This window comes from Sorex araneus, chromosome 3 (genome assembly GCF_027595985.1).
Source record: "Sorex araneus isolate mSorAra2 chromosome 3, mSorAra2.pri, whole genome shotgun sequence".
Classification (NCBI taxonomy): domain Eukaryota; kingdom Metazoa; phylum Chordata; class Mammalia; order Eulipotyphla; family Soricidae; genus Sorex; species Sorex araneus.
Window position 1 is genome coordinate 227,314,909 of NC_073304.1, and position 22,363 is coordinate 227,337,271.

The window sequence follows — 22,363 nt, forward strand, 5'->3', positions numbered from 1 at the left end:
TGCAGGGCGAGTGGGAGGGATGCCTGGGCCCAGCTGCTCTGAGATGATTCCCAGTGCAGCCTTCGTGGCCTCACTAAGATGCCGACCCTGGAGGTGAGGAAATGAACTTGGCAAGAGCGGGGGTGAAAGTGCCCCACCAAGAGAGAATCCTTGTTTGAGGGTCCGGACTGGTTCTGATAAAGGCAAACTTTTATTTTGCGTGGGGCCACACCCAGCAATCCTGAGGGGTCACTCCTGGCTCTGCGCTCGGGAGTCACACCTGGCGGTGCTCAGGGGACCCTATGGGATGCCACGGATCGAACCCGGGTCGGCCGCGTGGGAGGCAAACGCCCTCCCCGCTGGACTATCCCTCCAGCCCCGTGAGAGAGACAGACTTCCATGGAGGCACTTTTGTTCCCCTCCATTACGGTTTCAGCTCTAGATTTTGATGACTTTCCCTCTCTGCTCAACTGCTTTCTGAATTTACCAGTGTGAAAAGCATCCTTTGTGTCTGGGTCACCTAGGGGGTCCTACAGTGGGGATGGAAGGGGCCAAGGATGTCGCTCAGTGGCAGGACCCATGCCGTGCTTATGTGAGGTCCTGAGTTCCATCCGAAAGGAAAGGGGGCTGGGGACGCGACCCGCTGTCACAGTGCACGTCTCCCAGGAGATCGGTCTCCAGCTTCACCAGTGAAAACTGGGGTGGGGGGCCTGGGGGGGCAGTTATTGGTCGTGGTTGCTTAGTTTTGGATAGCATGGCAAATAGTCATTAGATTGTAGCCAAAAGGAATGTTTTCTGTTTGTTTGTTTTGGTTCTTTATGAAAACATTGTGGGCTGGAGCAATAGCACAGCGGTAGGGCATTCGCCTTGTACTTGGTCGACCCGGGTTCGATTCCTCTGCCCCTCTCGGAGATCCCAGCAAGCTACCGAGAGTACCTCACCCGCACGGCAGAGCCTGGAAGCTACCCGTGGTGTATTTGATATACCAAACATAGTAACAACAAGTCTCACAATGGAGACGTTACTGGTGCCCGCTGGAGCAAATCCATGAGCAACAGGGATAACAGTGCTACAGTGATGAAAACATTGTTACAATGTCAGCCAGACTCGGGAGGTAGCTCCACCAGGCTGGAGCACTTGTTCTGTCGGCTGGGGGCCTGGGTTCGATCCTGGGTGATACCTGGCTCCTGGTGCGCAGAGCTGGGAGGGAGTCCCTGAGTACTGTCCAGTTGTGACCCACAACCAGGTCTAAGTGACCCAGAAAATTCTCGTTACCTATACATGATTTACACCCGTCAGTAAGGGATTTTGTAAAGCCAGTCATGTAAGGTCTGACGTTTGGAGTATCTAGAATGCTGCTGAGTCAGGAGTGAGGACCCCAGGGGCCACGGGGGGTGGCCAGAAGGCTGAAGAGGCACAGACTCTGCGTACCGAGCCCTGGTTCAGGACCTGGCCCTGTGTGCTCCCCCAAACTGCCACCCCTTCCCCCCTCAAAAAAAAAAAAAACATTCAGTGCACCACAGGTAATGTTCACGGAACCACTGCTACTGGAGGTTCCCCAAACCAACCAGCTGAAAATAAATTCAGAAGGGGTCGTGAGAAGTCAATGCTAGATTCAGGTCACTTTCGTAAGTATCCCGTCACCTCCCCATGGGAAAGTCCAGAATGGTGGGAAGGGTATGGACGGTTCCAGGTGAACCCTGTGTGGTTGTTTCTCTTTGGCTTGTTCCAGTCAAAGTCAGTAAGGCGGTGAGAAGTTTCAGTCTTTCTAAGCTCAAGTTTTCTGTGGCAGTAAAGATGACATTGTTTCATTGGCAGTTTTCCCGTTTTAGCAGGAGAAAGGCGTTCTGTGGGAAGGGAGATGATTAGGAATCTTGAAGGATCAGCTGCATGTTTTAAGGTTTAAGACCCCAAGATAAAGTAATATCTTCTCTCTGGGAAAACCACTAGCAAGCCAATAAAATAACTTTAGTTGATGATTACATTATGAAAAAAATATCCCTTTTTAAATTTTTTTAATTCTTTTGATTTTGGGGCCACCCCTGGCAGTGCTGTTCCTGGCTTTGAGCTCAGAAGTGATCCCTGGCTGTGCTCTGGGGGTCACATGTGATTCCAGGGATCAAGCCAGGACTGGCCTCATGCAAGGCAAGTGCCTCAACCTCTGTTCTACCTCTCTGACCTTTAATTCTATATATTTTTAAAAAAAATAGGTTGTCATTTCTCTTAGCCACCAAGAAATGTAAAATTTGGTAAGAAAATACATTAATTTTGAATAAGAGATGAGTGGAGTTATTTAAGAAATTAAGCTTCCTCTCAGAGAATTTTATATGTTACTTTACTCTTCATTAAAGTGTATTTGGTTAGATTGTTGTGGTATATTTTACCATTCTTTCCTCCTTTTTTTTTTTTTTTCTTTTTGGGTCACAGCCGGCAATGCACAGGGGTTACTCCTGGCTCTGCACTCAGGAATTACTCTTGGCAGTGCTCGGGGGACCCTGTGGGATGCTGGGAATCGAACCTGGGTCGACTGAATGCAAGACAAACTCCCTACCCGCTGTACTATCACTCCAGCTCTGATAGTTTATCGTTTTTGTTTACGTTTATCATTTGACAAATGAGAACACATGAAGTCTGATTCGAATTTGATAGACCAAAGCATCTGTAAATAGGGTGACCTATTGGAAGCAATTAGAAACTATTGGAGAACAGATAGTCCTCAGCTTTGAAATCTCCTTATAAATAATCCTAAACACCACGTCACTCAAAACGTTTACCAAGCTGTATATTTTAAAAACTTTGCCCTTTTGATAGAATCAAATATCTACTGAGAATTTGCTGAGATAAGCCTTTACTTTTTTTTTTTCTCCTGTCCTGACATAAAGCATTCATTTCTTGGCCCTACTAGGTAAATTAGTTCTTTCTGAAGCCATTACGGTAGGAACGATCCCGGGGTCAGTTTTAACTTGAAGTCAGATCTACTCCACTGGACTGCGTCCTTGGCATTTATGAACTACACGAAGCATTTTTAGGATGACAGACCCCTGTGTACAGTGAAAGAATGATGGGATCCTGCAGCTAAACGGGAATACAGGTCGTTCATACCCTTGGCCTGCTCCACCATGAACGCTGACCCAAGAGCTTAGGCCAGTGCAGGTGGATTTTTTTTTCTTTTTGGGCTACACCCAGCAATGCTCAGGGGTTACTTCTGGCTCTGCACTCAGGAATTACTCTTGGCGGTACTCAGGGGACCCTATGGGATGCTGGGAATCAAACTGGATCTGCCACGTGCAATGCAAACGCCCTCCCCGCTGTGCTATCTCTTTGGCCCGGAGGTGGTGGATATTTGAAATTTAATTCTTTTCGTCTTATTAGGGGTTCATTGCATCTCAAAGCACGAGTTTCTCAGGAAATATGATAGGATTCCTGTTGTTATAGTAACGAGGAATGACTTCTTTATTGTTTTCCTTGGGACCTTTTCTTCCCCCTTATCTGATGGTTATAAGAATGGTTATACAGTGGTTATAAGATGGTTACACAGTGCAGTGTTTCCAGTGATCAACCAAGTGTCCAAGAAATTTTAATCAGCTGTATAAGTTAAACCAGTATAGGTATCAATCTATTATCATCTATCATAAAGTTTTTTTTTGTACTATGAATGAACATTTAAATTTTTTTTTTAGAGCTCAGTATTTTTAAATTGATTTTTATTAAAAACATTGTAAAGTGGGGCTGGAGCAATAGCACAGTGGGTAGGGTGTTTGTCTTGCACGTGGCAGACCCAGATTTGATCCCCAGCATCCCATAGGGTCCCCTGAGCACCGCCAGGAGTAATTCCCAAGTTTAGAACCAGGAGTAACCCCTGAGCATCGCTGGGTGTGGCCCAAAAAGCAAAACAAACAAACAAACAAACAAAAAAACCAAACACCGTGATTTACAAGGTTGTTCCTTATACAGTTGTTTCAGGCTTTTGGTGTTCCAACACCACCAGTGCGACCTTCCCTCCACCAGTGTGTACCCGCTCTCCTCCCAGTCCCAACCTGCCCCTGTGGCACATGACAGATTTACTTTATTTTGCTTAGTCCAACAAACATATTAAGAACTGGCGAATAGAATCCTCAGAAAATAAGTCAGTAAGGACCACTTAGTGATTACTATATCATTTTCCCCTGTGTAAATAGGAAAATTAAAACAATTGAATACAATGTAAAAAACTGCCTATTGTCTGCTACACATGTACATTTTCAACGCTGGAATCTAAAGTATATTACATTACATTTTACCTTACAGTTGGATCTCAGCATGGCAATAATCATTCCTCACCTGTCATTAATAACACTTTCAAAGGCAATTCTGTGTTAATATATTTTGGAATTTATATGGAATAGTTAAGGCCTATGTATGTAAATTTTTCCCTTACACTTTCATAGGACTGGAGCGATAGCACAGCGGGTAGGGTGTTTGCCTTGCACGTAGCCGACCCAGGTTTGATTCTTCCATCCCTCTCGGAGAGCCCGGCAGGTTACCGAGAGTATCCCGCCCACATGGCAGAGCCTGGCAAGCTACCCCATGGTGTATTCGATATGCCAAAAACAGTAACAACAAGTCTCACAAGGGAGACGTTACTGGTGCCCGCTCGAGCACATCGATGAACAACAGGACTACAGTGCAGTGCTACATTTCCATAAAGTATTTTTAAACAGAAGTTTTCTATGGTCCCCACATAAAGGTCATGGATTTCCCCCTCCTTTGCCATGTGCCAAGTCTGCCCATAGAAGTCGCTGCTGTGGGTTGTCTGGTACTAGGGTACGCGCTGTACACCACCCCTCACCCCGGCCATCCTGACCTTATGGGCGTTTTACTTGGGGGAGCTTGGGGGCAGTGCCCAGGACTTACTCCTGGCTCTGCACTCAGAGATCACTCCTGGTGGGTCTTGAGGGACCCTCTGAGGTGCCTGGGCTTAATCCCAGGCCAGCCACACGCAAAGTGTCTTGACCCATACCCGCTGTCCTAGCTCTCTGGCTCCTTTTTGGCAGTTTATTTGTTTTGGGGGCTTTTGTTTGTTGGGTTTGTCGGGGGCTACACCTGGTGGTGCTCAGGGCTTACTCCTGGTGCCACACTTGGGTCACTCCTGGTGGTGTGGGTTGGCCGCATGGTCGGTCAGTGCCCTCCCACTCTGCTATCTCTCCAGCACTCTCTCTCCCCCCGTATTGGCGTTTTAACTGGCCAACCTGATTCGGAAAGTGTCGACTGCTGCCCGTTTTCACACAGCTGTTTAGGAGGACGATAGGACAGAGGTTAGGTTAGCTTCAAACCTTGCGTGCTTCCCTCGGAATGGCCCGCGCGTCCCCAGGCAGTGACGGGGATGCTCCGAATGGGGAGCACAAAGGGGGGGGGGTGCCGTTCTCTCCAAGTGGATGGGTCTGGGGACAGTCTTTTTTTTTTTTTTTCATTTTTATTGTGGTGGCATTGGTTCACAGGACAAGCAGGTCTTTTTTTTTTTTTTTTCTTTTTGGGTCACACCTGGCGATGCACAGAGGTTATTCCTGGCTGGCTCTGCACTCAGGAATTACCCCTGGCGGTGCTCGGGGGACCATATGGGATGCTGGGAATCGAACCTTGGTCGGCCGCATGCAAGGCATGCAAGCCCTACCTGCTGTGCTATTGCTCCAGCCCCGGACAAGCAGGTCTTTTAAGCAACGTTTCTTTATTGGCATATTTTACTTCGTGAGATAGAGCCCCGTTTTTCCTCTCTGTCGAAATTGGCAAGCCTTCGTCTGCATGGTCTCTCTCTGAGCAGCTGCCGGGTGCCACCCGTGTTCTTGAAGCACAGGTGAAATTCAAGCAGAACCAAGCGTTGGGGTCAGAGAGGCGGTACACTCCGGGGGCCAGGGCCTGACCCCCGAGCCCTCAACCCCAGCACCCCTTCGTCTCCTGAACGCAGTTGGGGAAGGGTCCCACAGCGCCGTCCTCAGCTGTGGGGGCTGGAAGCTCTGGGAGGCGTCTCCGGGCCTGAGGCTCACCGCTGGGGCCGCGCAAAACAGACCAGAACCCAAACCCAAACTGTATTCAGGCAATGACGAGAGTACAGCGGGTCAGGCGTTGGCCTTACGTGCAGCCGGCCCAGGTGCCATCCCTGGCACCCTTTATGGGTCCTGGCCAGAAGTGATCCCTGAGCACAGAGCCAGTAATTAGGCCGGAGCCCCGAAATAAACAAACCAGCCCCAAACCTTTGTGTTCTTACAGCCACTCTAAGTATTGCCGTGGCCTTTGAAATCTTCCCGTTCCAAGGTAAAGACACTCCCCAGGAATTGCCATCGTGAAAGACGGGGTCACATTTTGGGGAGGTGCTGAGGATTGGCCCCTTGAAATAACCATCATGCTGAATTCCTTTTTGAATACTTTTATTTGAGGCATCTGGGGCCAGAGGGCTTACTGGTCCGTGCCCCATCACCTCCCCCGAGTGTCCATCCCTCTGTCTTTGTCCGTGTGTCCTTCATCCCTGCCCCCCCCCCATGAGCCTCCTGCTGGGGACCTGGACCTGTTTTCTCCTGCCTTGGGGGATTTGTTACTCCCTCGCCTAGTGTCTTAGTATCCAATATGAGAGGCCAGGCTGTGTGGCCCCTCTCCGTCTGACCCACTCCACGCCGAGTGCTGAATTCCCGTCAGACTGCAACCTGGCCTCCCCGGCCTGCGCTCAGAAGCGGAATCACCTGAAGAGTGTACTTCCTGAGAGTTCTGTGGAGTTCAGGGTCTGTGCGAATCTTGTCTTTGAAAGAGTTTTCATGAAGAGCTAACAAAAGGGAAAACTCTTTAGCTCTACAACTTAAAAAAAATTTTTTTTTTTGAAAGAAAACAACAGATGTTCTCTGAACATTTCGAAGTGAGAATTCTTTTCAAGAGTGAAATGTGGTAAGAATGAGTGATAGTACCGATGCCGCCCTATTTTCCACCTCAGGAAACTGAGGAACACGCAGAGTGGAATTTGCCACAGGGGTCCTTACAGCAGCTGAGTGGCCGACGCGTGGCGGAAGCTCACCGGATCTGGTTCTAGAACCCGTGAGCCTGACCCACGCTGTGGGACCTATCGGAGAGAAGGCAGATTTGCAATAGAGATTTCCGGTGATGGCGGGCCTGCTGGAGTCAGTGAACTTACTGCAAGTGTCCAGTGTTACTTCTGGAAAAGATCTTTGTGTGTGAAGGCTGTTGCTTGGCGGGTCTGAGTAACCCGGCTCCCGCCCTCTCGCCCAGTGTGAGGCTACCTGGAGGTTGTGCTTTTGTGCTCCGTGAGGTCCCAGAGGACATGAGAACAGGGTGTAGGGGTTTTTTTGTTGTTGTTGTTTTGTTTTTTTTTTTTTTGCTTTTTGGGTCACACCTGGCAATGCACAGGGGTTACTCCTGGTTCTGCACTCAGGAATTACTCCTGGCGGTGCTCAGAGGACCATATGGGATGCTGGGATTTGAACCCGGGTCAGCCGCGTGCAAGGCAAATGCCCTACCCGCTGTGCTATCACTCCAGCCCTGTTTTGTTTTTTGGGTTTTTTTTCCGTGTTTTTTTTTTTTTTTTTTTTTTTTAACTCCTGGCCCTGAGCTCAGGGATCACTCCTGGCAGGGCTCAGGGGACCAGATGCAGTGCCAGGGATCAAACCCAGGCTGGCCCTACCAACCAGTAGGCAAGCGCCCTTCCCGTTGTACTATCTTTCCAGCCCTGGGCGTGGAGTCTCAAAAGGCAGCTTATAAATAGAGCAGGTCCTAACATTTTTGGCTGTGTAAGCTGGAAGTGAAAATCTGAGAAATTGATAGGAAAAGCCGGGTGACTGTAAGAGCCACACCATTCTCTTTGTGTTTCGTGATGCGTCTGATACTTTATCAGAGATTTTTTATTTTTCCCTTTAGCGTGCAGAATGTAGTAGGATTGTATTGATAAAAATTCATCGACTTTGGAGCTGGAGGGATAGTACAAAGGTTCAGTGCTCACCTTGCATGCCGCTGACCTGGGTTCTATCCCCGGCACCACCAGGAAAGATCCCTGAGCACTGTTAGGTATGGTCCAAAACCAAACAACAAAATGATGAAACTTATACATTTGCATATTATAGTTTAATCAAGGGGGTAGAAAACTTTATGGATTTTAGATTGTATTATGTTACTTTTTCTTACATAAAGATTCTGAGAAAAAAATATTGAGTTGCAATTTTGTAAAAAAAATAAATAAATAAAATAAAATAGACCCAAACCAGAAAATAAACTGCCATTCTAAATGAGTGTGGATAATTGAGCATTGGTTAAGTTACATGTGTTGATCTGCCAACAGTAGCTGAGCACTTATGTTCCATAATACTGTGTACACACACACACACACACACACACACACACACATACATGTGGCTAAATTTCTGAAATCTTATGACATGGTGGAAAGCTGACCCCTCAGTTGTCTATTGATTTCACCGAAGGACTTAGCGTCGGGAGAGGCTCTTGCGTTGCTTATGTTCATTTCTATGATCTCATCCACTGAAATTCTAAACTGACCTTGTAAATCTTTCCTATAGGAAATTTTGGGAGCGGTTTATTGCCCTGTGTCATGAGAATAATAGCCTGCACGGAATCACTTTTGAACAGATCAGAGCCCAGCTAGAGGCTTTAGAACTAAAGAAGACGTATGTGTTGAATCCACTGGCGCCTGAATTTATCCCCCGGGCCCTCAGACTGCAGCATTCAGGAAATGCCAACAGACTGCAGCAGTCCCCCCCCAAGGTAAAGCCCCTTCCCGACCCCGAGGAGGGGAGAGGCAGACAGCAGAGCCGACCTGGGGAACGGTTTGCGGGGCCGCAGGTCACCGCCCGCCGTGCTGGAATTGAAGGTTCCACTCGGCGGCGAGCGGTTTCCACGAGGAGCTGGTCTAGGGTGGACGTGTGCGTGCAAGTCAAGCCTGGCGTTTGGCCGTGGCCAGGCCTGGATCATCTCCAAAGGTCTCCGATGACCTCACCTGGTCTGTGGTAGCAAAGAGCCCCTCAGTTCTTCTCACTGATGGACTGACGTTGGCAAGATGTGAGCGAAACAGACTGTGTGAAAGACAGCCAGGGCGATGGCCTGGCACACACATGGCTGACCTGTATGGTTTGATCCCCGGCATCCTATATGGTCCTCTGAGCACCGCCAGGAGTCACTGATGAGTGCAGAGCCAGGAGGAACCCCTGAGCATCGCCAGGTGTGGCCCCCGCTTCCTCCACCCCCCGCCCACATACACACTCACACACAATCAGGCTTACTAGAACATTGCCATACAGTGTACTTTTTACATTATATATTATATATTTACAGTATATTATTTACAAGGGTTAGAATTAGCCTCACACTAGTCACATAAGGAAACTAGTTCTGGCCCTTTGTCGTTACCTTTCACGTGGCGTTTGGACGCAGTGAGGAAACATGGCTGACTTCTGGAAGGTTCCTTTAGCTGGCTGTTGTATAAGTAATAGTCCCATCACGGAAGCGGAGATAGGGAGCCTGGGCCTTTTCTTCTTTGGAGTGGTAGTTATTTGGAGTGGAAACCGCCGGTCTGTTTGTTAGACTGCCTGGAAAGAGTGCGTCATTTACTGTCTAGAGAAGATAGTCCATTTACCATCCAGAGAATGGCGTGTTGAGTATTTCTGCTGCTTGCTTCCTTTCATGCATTTATTCAGTGTATTGATATGAATATAAGTTTATGCATTGATATGAGTATGAATAGCACTGAAGAGCCTGGCAAGCTCCCGGTGGCGTACTCGATATGCCAAAAACAGTAACAATAACGGGTCTCATTCCCCTGACCCTGAAAGAGCCTCCAATATGGCAGCGTTAGGAAAGATGAGTTAGTAGAGGCTGCTAAAATCTCAGGGCTGGGACAAATGAAGATGTTACTGGCGCCCGCTCGAGTAAATCGATGAACAACGGGATGACAGTGATGCAGTGATTGATAAGAATTAAGAGAGTCTGTCAATTCTGGGCATCATTTTAGGTCAGGATCATTTTTTTTTCTTTTTCTTGAAGGGCTTCCCATGGAGGGCCAGGGCAGTCCTGCTGAGTCGCATCCCTGATCCCACGCCTCATCTTACACACGTCCAGACTGGAGGCTGGGAAGGGTGCTCGAGGCAGAGCGCCTGCTTCCCGCATTTGAGCTGTAGGCTAGTCCCCGCTGTGACGCACAGGAGCAGAGTGGAGAACTGACGTGTGGGCAGGAATTACCGTTTCACTAAAAGATGTTAAACTGAGAAGTCCTTTCCAGTTAGTACGCTGTGGCGTCTCCTTAGTTCCATAAAGATGAGCTTAAGGTGCAAAAATCTTTTTGTGTTTGGGGATCACTAGGAAATTAAAAGATCCTGCAAAACGAATCTTCTAGAATTCTACAGCGTAAGCTTAATAAATTAATATAAGAACTTACGTGCTAAATATTTACACGCTCTGATGTCCCAGTTGTTAGGACCTGTGCTAGAGGAACATAGACAAGCAGGTTTGGTTCTGGGCTTTCTTTTTTCTTTCCCCTTAAGTATTTTGGGTTGGGGGACCACACCCAGTGGTGCTCAGGGCTTACTCCTGGCTCTGCACTCAGGGCTCACTCCTGGCAGGCTCCGGGGACCGTGTGGGGTATCAGGGATCAAACCCGGGATGGACACATGGAAGGTGAGTGTCTTGCCTGCCGTACTCTCTCTGGCCCCGATGACGGAGTTTTCTTTTTGCTTGTTTCCTTCTGTGGGATTCGCCCAGGGCCTGACGCGCAAGGCAGCCAGGTGCCATTGAGGCGCTCCCAGAGTTTGGGTCGAGGGCGCGCTTAGTTCAGGATGGTTTCCGCTGCTGCTGGGGTGTGCAGTGAATGGAGTTCACTGGTGGGGGGGTAAGGCGGGGGCTTGGGGAGTCATGTCAGAGCTGGCAGGACGCTCCCGGGGTGGGGGTCTTTCTTGCCCGTGTTATTTACGAGTCTAGCCCCAGTGACTTGTGCTCTGTCTGGCCGCCGCAGGCGCCCGGTGTCTGGAGGGTGGGTGAGAGCTCGGAGGGGGCGGGGCCAGGGCGTGGGGGCTGCGTTTTCTCGTTCTTCCTCACGATGCTACGACGTGACGTCGTCGGATGGCTTTGTCCGTCGGTCCTTTGCTTTTCATCCCTCCCTGTATCCTGTCCCTCTGGGGCTGTCACGGTGGCTGGTGGGGCGCGGGGCGGGGGGGTCACGGCCGCCCGCACGCCTGACTGTGGTGCCGAGACGCTGGTGGTGGGGCTTGCAGGGGGTTGCGCTCTTGGTCGTGGTGCTCCTGCGCATCTGCAGTCGTGCTTGCGAGGGACGGGGGTCTCCATAGGGCCAGGGTCCACATTCCGGGCGGTGCGGTTTGCACATCCTCCTTCAGGGGGGTGCCCGCTGTGGCTCGCACACTTTTTTTTTTTTATTTTCTTTTTTTTCCCTTTTTGGGTCACACCCGGCGATGCACAGGGGTTACTCGTGGCTCTGCACTCAGGAATTACCCCTGGCGGTGCTCGGGGGACCATATCGGATGCTGGGAATTGAACCTGGGTCGGCCGCGTGCAAGGCAAATGCCCTGCCTGCTGTGCTATCGCTCCAGCCCCTGCTGGCACACTTTTGTCTTGTTGCTCCCGCATACCTGACTCTGCTGGAGACTCGGGTGCCAGTGCTCTCAGGGCAGTGCTCAGAGACCAGGGGCGGACGCGGGTTGGACTCAGCTCTCACTGGCAAGGCAGGAACATTTAGCCCTTGGAACCCCCTTCGGTGTCCCCTCACTCTCCACTCATTTTTGGGGGTGGGAGGCCTCGCCTTGCGGTACGCAGGGCTTACTCCTGGCTCAGTGCTCAGGGGTCTCTCCTGAAGGTGCTCAGGGGTCACTCCTGTGCAGTGCGGTGGGAGTGGGGGTAGGAGCTGGGCTCGGCCATGTGCAAGGTAAGTGCCTCACCTGCTGTGCTGTCTCTCAGGTCCTGCCTATGTTCTTACCATGTTAAAAAAAAAAAAACCTGAGAAGTTTATGGGTTTTGTTTGTTAGTTTTGGGAGCACTGTGTGTTGGGGCTGTTCTGACTCAGTGTTGGGGTCACTCCTGGCGGTGCTCGGGATGGTGTGGGCCCGAAGACTAGGCCTGTGTTCTAGCCCTCGGCGCCTCTCCCTTGCCCAGTCTGGTCACTCACATGAACATTCTCTTCCGGGTCGTGGGCCGGCCAGAATGTTATGGTCGCTGTGGCCAAGAGCGAGATTTATTGGTGCTAGAGGGGCAGTTCGGCCGGGAGGGCGTCTGCCTTGCAGGCGGCCAGCTCAGGTTCGTCCCCCCCACAGCCCAGACGGTGTCTGAGCACCGCCAGGAGTTCATTCCTGGGTGCAGAGCTGGGAGGAAGCCCTGAGCATTGCTGAGGGTGGCCCCCGAACAGACAAGCAAACAAAAGGGAGCAGGGTGGCTCGTGAGCAGGGGGCACAGGGGGCAGCTCCAGGCCCTCCCCTGTCCAGAGACCCGTGATTCGGGAGCTATCCCACCCACGGCCATCTGGGATGAGCCTTTTTTTTTTTTTGGCTTTTTGGGTCACACCGGGCGATGCACAGGGGTTCCTCCTGGCTCTGCACTCAGGAATTACCCCTGGCGGTGCTCGGGGAACCATATGGGATGCTGGGAATCGAACCCGGGTTGGCCGCATGCAAGGCAACCGCCCTACCCGCTGTACTATTATTGCTCCAGCCCTGGGATGAGCCTTTTGCAGCCTCTATGTCTTCAAACTCATCGGCGTTGAACTTGGCCAAGCCCCGCCTTTCCAGGCTGGCCGTCCTGGTGCCCAGGGACCCCAAACTCCGCCCCATGCCCAGCCTCTGTCTTGTGCTCCTGCTTCTGCAGTTTGCTGCCCGTGGACCACTTGGCCGATGTGAACCCTGGTCGCTGTGCCCCGGGGCTTTCAGAGGCCCTCCTGCCCCCACCCCTTCCACGTTGGGAGCCTGAGACTGTGCCCGCCTGAGGAGCGATAGGCATGTCCCCTGCAAGGTTTTGTCTTCAAGATCCAAGATCTCAGAATAGCCAGCGAGCGAGTGGCCGCTGCACTGCCCAGGGGCCGCCTGCTGACTCCGCCGCTGCACTCAGCTCCGGGGCAGAAACCTTTCCTTTTCTTTTCGGTTTTGATTTTTATTCCTCCTCCTCCTCCTGCTCCTCCTGCTCCTGCTCCTCCTGCTCCTGCTTCTCCTCCTCCTCCTCCTCCTTCATCCTCTTCCTCTTCCTTCTCTTCTTCCTCGCCTTTCTCCATCCTTCACCCTCCTTCCTCCCCCCTCCCCCTCCCACTCCTCCACCTTCTCCTCCTCCTTCTCCTTCTCCCCCTCCTCCTCCTCCCCCTTCTTCTCCTCCTCCTCCTTCTTATTCTCTTCCTTCTCCTTCTCCTCCTCCTTCTTATTCTCTTCCTTCTCCTTCTCCTCCTCCTTCTTATTCTCTTCCTTCTCCTTCTCCTCCTCCTTCTTATTCTCTTCCTTCTCCTTCTCCTCCTCCTTCTTATTCTCTTCCTTCTCCTTCTCCTTCTCCTTATTGTTCTCTTTCTCCTCCTCCTCCTCCTCCTCCTTTTCTTCCTTCTCCTTCTCCTCCCCCTCCTACTACTCCTCCTCCTCCTACTCCTTCTTGTTCTCTTCCTTCTCCTTCACCTCCTCCTCCTCCTTTTTTTCTCTTCCTTCTCCTCCTCCTCCTCCTTATTGTTCTCTTTCCTCCTCCTCCTCCTCCTTCTCCTTCTCTTCCTTCTCCTTCTTCTCCTTCTCCTCTCCCTCCTCCTCCTCCTCCTCCTCCTTCTTCTCTTCCATATCCTTCTCCTCTTCTGTGCTTTTTTACCTATTAAGGGTTAGGACGTGGCAGCCCTTTGCTCACCTGTCAGCTGACATTTCACGCTGCTCTGAATATTCGCTGTTGATATGAGACGGGGAGATGGTGGAGCTTACTGCACTTATTAGTCAGTAATCAGTGTTTCTTCCTTATGTAGACATTAGCCACTCCCTTAGTTTTCAGATAAACTATACAAGTAGCACATGTGTGTGTGTGTATGTGTGTGTGTGTGTGTGTAGGGGGAAGTTGTAGAGTTTGCTGTGTCTGTGTTAGGTGTAGCTCCTAGAAAGAGGGAAAGAAATCTTCTGGTGTTGGGTCCGTCCTGGCCCTCTGCTCAGGGGTCACTTCTGGAGCTGCCGGGTGTTGTCAGGTATCAGTTGGGCCCAGGGCCACGTGGTCTGGCGCGTGCTCTGCCCTGCGAGCTGTTCCCCGTCCGAGAGCAGGAATTGAGGACCTCTTTTCTATTTCTTTTTTCCGATTTGGGGCCATACCCAGTGGTTCTCTGGGCTCGCTTAGTATACCACATAGGTGCCAGGGATGGAACCTGGGCTGGCCTCGTGCATGGCAGGTCCCCTGTTCCCTGTGCTCTCTCTCCTGCCCCAGCTTTTCCTTTTCCTTCAGCAAACTCTCCACTTTATTAGTTTTGTTGTTGTCTTGGGGCCGTACTCACCAGGGTTCGGGGGCTATTCGTGGCTCTGTATTCAGGAATGACGCTGGTGATGCTCAGGGGACCATAGGCGATGCGCAGAGGCCAAGGGTTTGAACAGGAGCAGTGAGATAGGGACAAGACACTGATTCCCTGCACTACCCCTTTGGCCCCCAATTTTACACTTTAATCATATTTAAATATCATAAATCATTTAAATATGATTTAAGTATGAATCATTTAAATATCACAAATCCCATTCCAATTTACATTTGTGTTAACTTGAATTCTTATACTCAGCAATTGAAGACTTAATATTTATTTCCTTGAAATGTAACTTTCCACTGGGTGTGATTTCCCCCCAAAAAAGGCCCTCCCCAATAAATAAAGAAAAACAACGTTGACATTTGTCATTAAATTCATCAAATAACTATAAAGGAACAGAACTTGCATATCAGTCTTGTTGCGTGCATGTTTATCTTTATGGAGAAAGATCAATGAAAAATAGGTTTTTAGATTCGTGCCAGTGCAATAGCACAGCAGGGAGGGCTTTTGCCTTGCACACGGCCAACCCAGGTTCAATCCCCGGCATCCCATATGGTTCCCCCAAGCACCGCCAGGAGTGATTCCTGACTGCCCTGAGCATTGCTGGGTGTGGCCCCCAAACCCTCTCCCCAAAATTAATTACTTAGAAGGGTTTAGATAGCCTTGGTTGAGGACAGAGAACATGAGGACCAGTCGTGACCTAATGTTCCAAAAGGAAGTTTGCTCAAAACAAACTTTTATTGTTCATTGATTATCGTACATTCACAGTCTTTATATTTTAACTGTTTGCTGTGCACATGCAATTTATTTAGGATAAGGAGAATGATTATTTTCTGAAATACAGATATTCAACTCACCATATATTTCTTTCCTTTTCTCTTATGTGCTACTAAAAGGGCAAAAGCCTTCATACTCCGAATGACCATTTCCAGAGTGATGGGATTGGTAAGTACAAAAGTGAGTCCTATGAAATCTTGCTTGTCGAAGAGATTTTTCTCACACTTTTTCATCAGATAAAGGAACGTGGGGAGAGAGATATGCACAGATGCATTTTGGTTCTTCCCTTGACTCTCTCCGCACTGCTGGTCTTAACGTGTTTTGTGTCATTTCTGAAAAAGGCTGGCTGATGTTTGTAGATACAAGATAAACGTCTAGGCCTTTTAAGCACATCGTTGTTTCCAGAAAGAATACCCTACAAATGCTGGGTCATACAGAATTCAGGATGAACTTGACATGGTTTAAAACATGGCAGATTTATGCTTTTTGAATAATAGTTGTTTGACCTTCATTTTGTATTTGACTATAATAGGACAGCAAGTCAAAGCTTTATTCTAAAGAATTGATCTATTTTCTCATTCTTAGAAGAATATTACTCAGTATGTATGTTTCCATGTTTTCTCCCTCCCCCCGCCCCGCCCAGGACAAAAGCTATACCCCACCGCCTTGGAAGATCTGTAAAATTTTGCTAGTTTATGAAAGGAATACTTTCGTACCTCAAGCTAACTTCAGGGAACGTTGTAAAATGTTCCCCAAAATGATGTTTTTTTTATGTGCTCTACTCTTCTAGGTGGATATTTCTTTGCTTATGAGATAGAGGGAGCGTGGGCAATGCAGTTTGTTGACTGCTGTGAAGTATTTTTGTCAAGGTGGATGTGAGTCGCCATTGTGTACAGCCTCTCTCTCTCTCTTTGCTTTTCAGTCCAGCCCAACCCTTCCGTGCTTATCGGCAACCCTATCCGAGCCTACACTCCTCCTCCTCCTCTCGGACCTCACCCAAACCTGGGGAAATCTCCAAGCCCCGTTCAAAGAATAGACCCTCACACTGGGACCAGTATTCTCTACGTACCTGCTGTCTATGGAGGGAATGTAGTTATGTCGGTGCCTTTACCTGTAAGTGCTGGTTTGAGAGACTTCCTACTGCATTCCGTGTGTTTCACTGTACCGGTGCTCCGCCAACCTCTGGGGTGATTGGTTGGTTGGGGCCATACCCAGCTCTGGGCGTAATCCTGTCTCTGCGTTCAAGGATTAAGGATCACCCTTGGAAGACTTGGGGTCTGGGGTACTGGGGATTGAACCTGGGTCAGCTGCGTACACGGCAAATGCCCCACCCTCTGTATTTTCTCTCTGGCCCCCAACCTTTTTTTAATTTCCTTTAAAATTTTGGTTTCTGTAAACTATATCTCTAACCCCTGTCAGTTTTGTTTTATTTATTTATTTTTTTAAGGCTTTTCTCCTTAACTGTCAGATTTTTGGGGTGCGGTGTTGGGCCACACCTGGCAGTTGTACTCTGGGACTATTCCTGGCTCTGTGCTCACAGATTATTCCTGGCAGTGCTCAGAGGAACCGTACGTTATGCTGGTAATGGAACCCTGGGGACCGACCTCAGGGATTCAGAGACAGCTGTTTTAACTGCTGGACTCTTTCTCTGGTTCTCATCAGATTTGTTATTTTTTTTTTTTCTGTTTGGGGGCCACACCGGGTGGTGCTCAGACCTTACTCCTTGCACTGCACCCAGAGATCCCTCCTGGTGAGACTTAGGGACCCGACCATATGTGGTGTTAGGAGCGAGCTCAGGTTAGCCACAAGTAAAGCGATCACCTTACTGGATCCACTGTCCCTCGGAAACCCCTAACTGTTCTTTGGATGATTTTCAAACATCCAAAGAGATAGGACGTTTTGCTTTTAATTATCAATTACTGTGAAGACATTGTAAAGTGGCTGTTTTGGTACAAAAGCTTTGATACCATATTGAAATATTTTTATTGGGGGGGAAAATGGGTTAAAAGTTAACAGCTAGTTGTATGGTGTCTTGTTTTATAAAATGATGTTTTTAGTTTGTATTTTCATCCTAAGATGTGCTCTCCTTTACAGGAGGTGAAAATGCTTAGGTTAGTCTTAATTTTTGGATGTAAATTTATGTGAGAAGTTCTATGCATTACAAAATCTTATGGCACTTAAAATGCTTATGAACTACTTTTGAAGACTCTAGATTGCAATTTTTTCATTGAATCACCATTAATTACAGAGTTGCAAAGTAATTCATGATAGAGCACAGTGTTCAGCACCAATCCCTTCACGAGTTCCCACCTCTCTCCCCCAAGGTCACCAGTTTCCTCCCACCCCCTCCAGCCTGCCTCTATGGCAGAATTTTTTTTTTTCCATCGGGGCACAGTTCTCCTGCTCTCCCGTTTCCTCGGCCTTTGGCCATTGGTCGTTCCCCTCCTCTGTGGTTTCTTCATATCCCGTGTATGAGTGAGGTCATTCTCCGGAAGACGATAGATTTTCGAAAGGAAGGTTTTATTGATGTGACTTTGGTCTGCAATGCTGTATCAAGTTTGGGAGTGCCGCTTTACAACTTGATGTGTGGGTGAGCCTCTCTGCACCGTTCCTGGGTAACCCCCCAACCCCCATCCTCTGCTCACGTCTTTCTGTCCCCTGTCTGCTGACAGTCAGTTATTCTCTGTTTAAAACAGTAGATCTGGGGCTGGAGCGATAGCACAGCGGGTAGGGCGTTTGCCTTGCACGCGGCCAACCCGGGTTCGAATCCCAGCATCCCATATGGTCCCCTGAGCACCGCCAGGAGTAATTCCTGAGTGTAGAACCAGGAGTAACCCCTGTGCATCGCCAGGTGTGACCCAAAAAGCAAAAAAAAAAAAAAAACAAAAAAAAAACAGTAGATCTGTGGGGCTGGAGCGATAGCACAGCGGGTAGGGCATTTGCCTTGCATGCGGCAGACCCGGGTTCGATTCCCAGCATCCCATATGGTCCCCTGAGCACCACCAGGAGCAATTCCTGAGTGCAAAGCCAGGAGGTAACCCCTGTGCATCGCCGGGTGTGACTCAAAAAGCAGAAATAAATAAATAAAGCGGTAGATCTGTGAGTCCTTATGTCTATCTAAAATAGATTTTTAAAACCGAGGAAAGAACTCAGTGACCTGGAGCACAAGGTTTGCCTAAAGTAGGCCCAGGTTTGATCCCTGGCACCCCCGGGTCCCCAGACACGGCCAGGGGTGTCCTTTGAGCGTTTGGAGCTGGTTGTGTGCCCCCCTGACCTCACCCCCTGCCATTTTATTCACTTTAAGAGTTTTTAATTACAGCCACTTTGTGAATTTGATGATAGAGTAATGTTTGCAGACTCAGGAATTTGACTAAGAATTTGGTGATCGTTGCCAAAAAAACTCTTCTGTTGCCATGTCCACATTGCAGAAAATACTGAAATGCCCAACCACCAACTTCCTCGCCATTTTGGTCATGATAGTTCGCCAGTGAGAACAGCCATTAGTAAGGAGTGTGTAGTCCGTGCCCATTCCTCAGGGACTCTCGATTTTAGCTGGGTTATTCCTTCCCAGACAGCCTGGCAACATTATTCATCATCTGCTTTAAATAGTATGTCCCTTCGGATTTATATTTCATTTTACTAGGTCAGAGAGGCTTTTATTATATAAGATTTCTAAGCATTTGCATGTAACAATTTTATTATAATAAAATATCAGGGACAATAGATCAGATCAGATGTCATCGGATTAGCTCTTCTTACATTACTATGCAGATACACCTAAACATATTTTCTGTTTTCTGTGATTTAAGAAGAGTTGAATTGATCAAAAACATTAAGTAAAATAATGCCTTGTTTAAATTTTGTCTATAATAAACAAGCATTGCACTGATGTGAATTTACAACATCTTTTTTTTTTTAGTTGAGTCAGCTTAGGCTAAATTCTTCATTTTTTTCTTGTTTCTTACTCCTCCTGTATATATAACTAGTAACCATATAACTATCCAGTTATTGGCGTTAGAAGTCAGTTTTCAAAGTTGTCTGTATCTTGTATACATTCATGTTGACGAAAAGTGATACAAGGCTCGATTTAATACCCCAAGGAATAATTACTAATTTTAATTGCCAGTGTATTCCTAACCTGAAAAATGATCAACTTACGTACTCAAGATTCAGTGAGCCTTTTTGGCAGGGCCAATGAAGACAGAGCAGCAAATTCTTCCCTTTGTTGTTACTATTAGCATCAACCTTGGGACCATTTTGATGAAATTAACATACCTGGGACTTGAGTGGATAGTAAAATTAGTTAAGGCACTTGCCTTATAGGTGGCTAACTCAGGTGTGATCCGTAGCACTCCACAGGGTGTCCTGTACCCCTCCAGGAGCGACTCCTGAGTCCAGAGCACAGAGTGATCCTCGAACACTGTGGGGTGTGGCCCCCAACACCCTTCCCCCCAATAAAACGAACTTCAAAGCTGACGTCTGTGCGGGTTTGATGTCTCTAGTCCCTAGCACCATAGCCGTTTGCTTTCCAGAAGTTCTCGGTGCAGTGATTGTCCTTCTCCTCGCCCAGGTACCATGGACAGGATACCAGGGTAGGTTCGCAGTTGACCCTCGAATAATCACACACCAGGCGGCGATGGCGTACAACATGAACCTGCTGCAGACGCACGGGCGGGGCTCCCCTGTACCCTACGGCCTGGGCCATCACCCGCCTGTCAGCCTAGGGCAGCCGCAGAGTCAGCCGCAGGCTCAGCCTCCGGAAAAGGAGCCACTGGAGCAGAGTCGGAACGGTGAGTGTCGTCCCCTCACCCCATTTCTCACACTCCACCCATGGAGGGCAGTCCCGGTTACGTGGACATACAGAGATCCCCTGACGGCACGGAGCCTTCATGGATCAGGCACCGCCCTGGGAAGCAAACCAGACCTCCAACAAACGCTGCGCAACCTTGGGGCTGGAGCGATAGCACAGCGGGGAGGACGGTTGCCTTGCACGCGGCCGACCCGGGTTCACTTCCCAGCATCCCATATCGTCCCCTGAGCACCGCCAGGGGTGATTCCTGAGTGCAGAGCCAGGAGTGACCCCTGTGCATCGCTGGGTGTGACCTAAAACACAAAAACAAACCAAAAAAAAGCTACGCAACCTCTCCAGAATTTACAAATGTGGACACAGATGCGGAAGTTATGATTGATACTGTCAGTTTCCTGAAGCAGTGTTCAGTGTTTGTACCTAGAGTGTTTTATTTTATTTACTTATTTTTTGTTTGGGGGAGGGGCACACCTGGCAGTGCTCAGCTCTTACTCCTAATTTTGTGCTCAGGGATTACTCCTGGCAGGGCTCAGGGAACCATTTAGGGTGCCCAGCATCGAACTCAGGTTGGGTGCATGCAAGGCTAGCACCTATCCTGCGGTATTAAATATTCTTTGCACCCTCTAGATTATTTTAAAAAGTTGCCGATTAAATTGAACAGGGCTGGGGGCTGAGGGATAGTACAGAGGGTAGGGCACTTGCTTTGCACGCAGCTGACCACAGTTCCATCTTCATGCTGAGCACAGAGCCAGGAGTAGGACCTGAGCACCGCCAGGTGTGGCTCCCCCAGACCCCACAAAAAAATAGAGTTTGACCCCCAAATAAACAAAACCACCAAAACCAAAAAAAAAAACCCTTTCAGCGCCCCACCCCCCAAAAAAAGTTTCTGTTTTTTCGTTTGGGGTAGTTTCTATTGCAGTGTACTAGTCTCTAATATGCTACTACTCTCGGCCAGTTTATTTTCTGTCTCAGAGACTAGTTTTCAGTTCTTGAAGTTCCGCAGCAAGGCCCCTGCGGCAGGACAACTCTGTCTGCTCACAGTGTGTCTTTGTTTGTGTATGTGTGTGGCACATGCCTCCCTGAAACCTTTTTTACAACTATCGGCATATTGCCTGTCTGGTGTGGGTTTTTAAAAAGCACTGTAGCACTGTCGTCCTGTTGTTCATTGATTTGCTTGAGTGGGCACTGGTAACGTCTCCATTGTGAGACTTGTTGCTACTGTTTTGGGCGTCTCAAATATGTCGTGGGGAGCTTGCCAGGTTCTGCCGTGCAGGTGCGATACTCTCGGTAGCTGTAGCTTGCCGTGCTCTCCGAGAGGGAAGGAGGAATCGAACCAGGGTCGGCCGCATGCAAGGCAAACACCCTACCCGCTGTGCTATTGCTCCCAGGTGATTAAAAAAAAAAATATCCCAAGTTGGGGGCTGGAGTGATAGTGTGGCAGATAAGGTGCTTTTTCGCATGCGACTGCCCCGGGTTTGCTCCCCAGCACTCCATATGTTCCCCTGAGCACTGATGACTGTGTCCAAAGCCAAACAGCAAAACAGCAGCCAAGAGCCCAAGTCCAGAAGATTCCCAAGAAATTTTAAATGTCCAGTACATTTTTATAGATTAAAAGCCTCTTTCTTTCATGGAATAGCATGTATATATACGCCTACTATGTTTGCATCTGTTGGAATTGTGATTTGGGGGGAGGGGATTCTCTTTTTGGGCCTCACTCCAGTGATGCTCAGGGCTTACTCCTGGTTCTGGGGTCAGGGGTCACTCCTGGCAGAGCCCAGAAAAGCACAGGAGACGCCAGGGATTGAATTGGGGTCAGCTGAGCACAAGACAAGCGCCTTCACCCCTGTAGTATTCAACCCTTATAATTGTAGTTTTTAACCTTAATTTAAGCTTTTCTGCTGTTTATCGCTCATGTATTTTTAGTTTGAGATCTGTTGCTTTTCATCCAGTTCACGTTCTCCTCCTGGTTTGTATCACACCTTATTTGAAGTTTTGCTTAGCTGGATTTGTAAACGGCCAAAGCATCAAACTTTTATAAATAGACAAGAATGTCAATATCTTTCAGATCGATAATTTAATATAATGAGGCTGTAAATTCCAGGAACTTGGGCAGTTATCTCTGAGATAATTTGGTGTTTAAAATTTACCCCCTTATTAAACTTGTGCTTGTTAAGGTTTGCTCCCTTTGTGAATTTCCTTTCTTACAGAGAAACAGGCAGTAATAAAATAAGTGGGTGGGAAATATTTATTTATTTTTATATTGGTGGAAGAGGGTTCTGGGGCACACCTGGTGGTGCTCAGGG

General features: G+C 48.6%; 1 protein-coding gene across 3 annotated transcripts in view; it reads left to right on the forward strand.

Annotated features, from left to right (window-relative positions):
- The window catches only part of HELZ (helicase with zinc finger), a 180,975-nt gene that overhangs the window by 116,520 nt on the left and 42,092 nt on the right, over positions 1-22,363 (forward strand). For all 3 annotated transcript variants that reach the window (XM_055130350.1, XM_055130351.1, XM_055130352.1), the window contains 4 exons: positions 8,529-8,733; positions 15,373-15,421; positions 16,176-16,366; positions 19,824-20,043. In XM_055130350.1, the coding sequence (XP_054986325.1) occupies positions 8,529-8,733; positions 15,373-15,421; positions 16,176-16,366; positions 19,824-20,043 (665 nt within the window). The remainder of the gene's footprint in view (positions 1-8,528; positions 8,734-15,372; positions 15,422-16,175; positions 16,367-19,823; positions 20,044-22,363) is intronic.